This window comes from Carya illinoinensis, chromosome 13 (assembly GCF_018687715.1).
Source record: "Carya illinoinensis cultivar Pawnee chromosome 13, C.illinoinensisPawnee_v1, whole genome shotgun sequence".
NCBI lineage: Eukaryota > Viridiplantae > Streptophyta > Magnoliopsida > Fagales > Juglandaceae > Carya > Carya illinoinensis.
The window spans coordinates 7270296-7274749 of NC_056764.1; the positions used below are offsets into that span (position 1 = coordinate 7270296).

General features: G+C 38.0%; 1 protein-coding gene across 1 annotated transcript; it reads left to right on the forward strand.

Annotated features, from left to right (window-relative positions):
- The first annotated feature begins 480 nt into the window (after positions 1–480).
- LOC122290853 (UDP-glycosyltransferase 87A1-like) lies at positions 481–3185 on the forward strand. The gene is made up of 2 exons (XM_043098521.1): positions 481–1268; positions 2188–3185. Exons 1-2 carry the CDS (start codon positions 776–778, stop codon positions 3078–3080), a joined length of 1386 nt encoding a protein of 461 aa, XP_042954455.1. The 5' UTR covers positions 481–775; the 3' UTR covers positions 3081–3185.
- The last annotated feature ends 1269 nt before the right edge of the window (positions 3186–4454 follow it).

The window sequence follows — 4454 nt, forward strand, 5'->3', positions numbered from 1 at the left end:
TCAATTAGAACTTGTCGTCTTCTGTTGTCGTTGATTTTGGCATCATGGCTGATGTAGGCATGCTGTTTTCAGTGCAGTAAGTGGGCCAAATTCATTATTTACCTACCTCCCAATCAATTATTTTAGTCAAGAAAAAAAAATAATTATTTGAGGCTTCTTAACGCAAGTATATGATATAGACGTCTGCATATAAATTTTATACACTGACATTATTTAATATAATATTTTATAATACAAAGTTTTACAATATAATACATTATTGATAAAACTTTATTATATTAGATTTATAATATGATTAAATATTTCCTATTTTATAAACTGAAGAGACACAATCTTTGAATGTAATGATAATAAAATATTGTTCCTAAACAGCGTAAATGTTACTATCGATAAAATTATTGTTCAGAAGAAGTCTACTGCCAGTCAACACCCGTCCGTCAACCCGGCACTCACCAATTCGTCAAGAGGCCAGAGCTATTTAAGCCGCCACTGCCAATTCGTCAACAAGGCACTCGCCAAAACCAATTCGTCAAGAGGCCAGAGCTATATAAGCCACCATCTATTTGAGTCGCCACTGCAAATTCTTTAACACGGCACTCACCAATTCGTACCGTGGTAAATTTAAATTTCTCTTTCTATTTAAGCCGCCACTGCCAAAGCTTTCTAAGGATCAATTTCTTACCTCAGTGGCTCAGTGCCGTTTCCCGTCTTGTTCCGGAGTTGCTGCCTGCCATTGCCCGGAGCTTGCGTCGACCGTGAAGATCAGTTGCCAGAAATGGATCCTACCAAAAAGAGCTCATCCGCTGTCTGCCACGTGGTGGCGATGCCATATCCCGGACGAGGCCATATCAACCCCATGATGAACTTTTGCAAGCAACTAGTTTTGAAATGCCCATCCATCCTCGTCACCTTCGTCGTCACCGAGGAGTGGCTCGGCTTCATTGGAGAAGAACCTAAGCCGGCTAACATACGCTTCGCCACGATACCTAACGTCATACCCTCCGAGATTGGTCGTGCTAAAGATTTTCCAGGCTTCATTCAGGCCGTCAATACGACGATGGAAGCGCCCTTTGAGGAGATGCTGGACCGGCTTGACCATCCGGTGAGTGCCATAGTGGCCGATACTTATTTGATTTGGGTCGTCAGAGTGGGGAACCGGAGGAATATTCCGGTGGCGTCATTAATGACCATGTCCGCGACGGTGTTCTCGGTGCTTCACCATTTCGAGCTCCTAGTGCAGAACGGGCATTTCCCGGTTGAACTGTCAGGTGAGATGCTTCCAAAACCTCTTTCTCTATCAAACTTTTCCCTGCCTGCGTGCCTTGTGGATTATATAATGAATGGACAGACACCACTCACCAGTTGATAAGAAGCTTCAAACTTTTCTCATATAGATTATGCATTCTCTTTTTCCCATGGATTTAAGGTAATTGAGAGTTTTTATTTTGGGTTAGTGGGACGACTAATTGAGTCAAAAAATTAAACTCTTCATCCTCACATCACACTATATATTATTATTTAATTTTTTTTCTCATCAAATATACGTATATAGATGATGAATAAAAGAATTCAATTAGTTTAAAAAAATAAAAATAAGTGTGATGTATGATGTGTGAGAATGATAAGTAGCAAAGCTCAATATATGAAATTATAGGTTGATCTTAACTTACCTCCAAAGGGCTTAAAGCTTGGTGAAGGAGGTAACAGAGCATCTCTTGTTCTGCCTATTATAAAGGTTATATGGAAAGTGATTAAATCTTATACTTCATGCGACACAGATGTGTCATATGTGAGAATTTATGTCACTGTGAACCGAGGGAAATGCAACAAGAAGAAGGTAATTGTTAATATGTTTTTGAAAAACAACAAATTCTGGCCAATAGTCAATGACTCAGGTGGTATGGCTCATTATCTAGTTGACACTATGATTTTCATTCCTTCAATACTTATCATGGGTTTGATATGCATGTGCAATCATAAATTTCAATAAAACCTAGTTAGCATCATGCATCCTTAATAAAGAATCTCAAGCTTGTGGATTTAATACAGCTAGAAGGAAAATTTGTCTGTACTTACCCCAATAGTTGAATAAAGATCATCTTGTTTCTATGGATTTTTTTTTTTAATTTTTCATTACTACATCTAGCTAATAGCTTTCTCTATGTTTCTGTGATGTATTTGATTAAGAACGGGGAGACGAGCTTGTTGACTACATCCCCGGAGTCCTTACAACACGCCTTGCAGATCTTCCGACCTTTTTCTCTGGAGATGGGCTGAAAGTCTTGCCTATTACTCGAGATTGTGTTTTGTCAGTGTCCAAAGCGCAGTATCTACTATTCACTTCCGTACACGAGCTTGAAGCTCAAGTCATTGATACTTTAAGAGCAAAACTTTCAATCCCCGTCTACCCCATTGGCCCTTCCATACCCTACTTAGAACTTCAAGAGAATGCCTCCGGCTCCAATGGCAACATCAATGGTGTAAACTATTTCCATTGGCTAGATTCTCAACCTATTCGTTCTGTCTTGTACATCTCATTTGGAAGTTTCCACTCTATGTCAGAAGCTCAAATGGATGAAATTGTTGGTGGCGTGAGGGACAGTGGTATTAGGTACTTGTGGGTGTCCAGGGGGAACACTACTAGGTTTAAAAATGGTTGTGGTGATATGGGGTTCGTGGTACCCTGGTGTGACCAATTGAAGGTTTTGTGCCACTCCTCCATAGGAGGGTTTTGGACGCATTGTGGATGGAATTCCACCTTAGAGGGTGTTTTTGCTGGTCTTCCAATGCTTACTTCACCCATATTTTTTGATCAAGTCCCAAATTGTAAACGAATTGTTGACGACTGGAGAGTTGGATGGAGGATTAAGAAAGATGTGAAATCTGAAAATTTGGTCACAAGAGGAGAGATTTCAGATCTCTTGAAAAGGTTTATGAATCAAGAAAACAATGAGGGGTTTGAACTGAAGAAGCGAGCGAAAGAACTTCAAGATGCCTGTCATAGAGCAATTGCTGAAGGTGGATCAACTGAAAATAATCTTCATGCTTTTATCAGGGACATTACAAGAGACCAATCTTGATGCTTTGCATTACAAGTTGTAATTTGTTATATGTTGCAATTACTTGTAGCATATGTTTGTAGTTTGAATAACTTCACGTGCGAGTCTTTTTCCCTGGGTTCACAACCATGCATTGCTTTTTTTTTCTCAAATAGTAGTTTCATGTCCAACTATTCTACCTATAATTCATCTAAGCAGAGCCATATAAATTTCGTGTCAAAAATTAACAACGTATCCATGAAATGAATTCACATCTTGTAACAATACCCCATGGATACGCCTAAGATGAATGCAAATCCATAGACATTAGGTTCAAGTTCCAAGGATCAATGAAAGCACAATTTTTTTGGAAAAAGAAAAATAAGAAAAAAACCATCTCATTCGCCTGAAAATATCAACCTAACCTTAAAAGCATTGGCATTAGATTTATCAAAAGACTAGCCAAATGTAAAATTTGACAAATTTACTCAAAATACACCTACATTGGATTAGATAAAGACATATGCGGCAAGTTTTGAGCTACAGTGAATATTACTCTTCCTTCAAATTTAAAGAGCTATTGTATACTCATCAACCATGTATTTTATTCCAGTTTAATTGAACGGCCTTTTATTTTTTGTTTCCCTCTCTTTTTTCTCATCGTGTCTTTTCTCTCCCCATTTCTCTCATTCTCTCTTTTTTGTAGTGGACCGATTCCTCATCTCTTAAATTCTTCACGTAAAATCAGAGTAACAAATCGGTTTCTTACCTTTCCACCCCGCGTTTTTTGCTCTCCCCATTTCTCTCTTTCTTTCTATAATGGTAGTGCACTGATTCTTGCTCTCCTCTTTTCTTCATGCAAAATCAGAGCTCCATATTGGTGTATTATTTCAACTTGACACGACATTTGAATCCTTTCAGGTTCGTCTCGTTTTCGAATCTCCTGCAACCCTAGTTTCAAACAGAAATGCAATGGGCTTTGCTCTTGATGAATTATTTTTCAATAAGGGGTATTGTGTTAAATTTAGGATGACCCAAAATACATTGTTTTGGCTTTGGCTTAATGATTGTTGGTTGATTGTCTCAGGCGCACTCAGTGTTGCGGATTGTCAAGCAACCGCTTGGAAAAAAAGGTATTATGTTTTGCATTTTTGTAATGTATTGATGGTATACGTGTGTGATTTGTATCCCCAATGTGTGATAATTTTATATGAATCTATTGTTGGTATATTTCACTATTTGCATCCCCAGTGTATTGAATTGAGCATATAAATACATATTGTATAAGATTGAGCATACTGTAATGTATATGCAAAATAGGAGCAGAGGTTATGTGGTTATCACAATATATTTTGCATTTCTGTAATGTAAACACAGCACTTCGAAGAAGTTGTCCATTCTATTTTCTAGAGATTA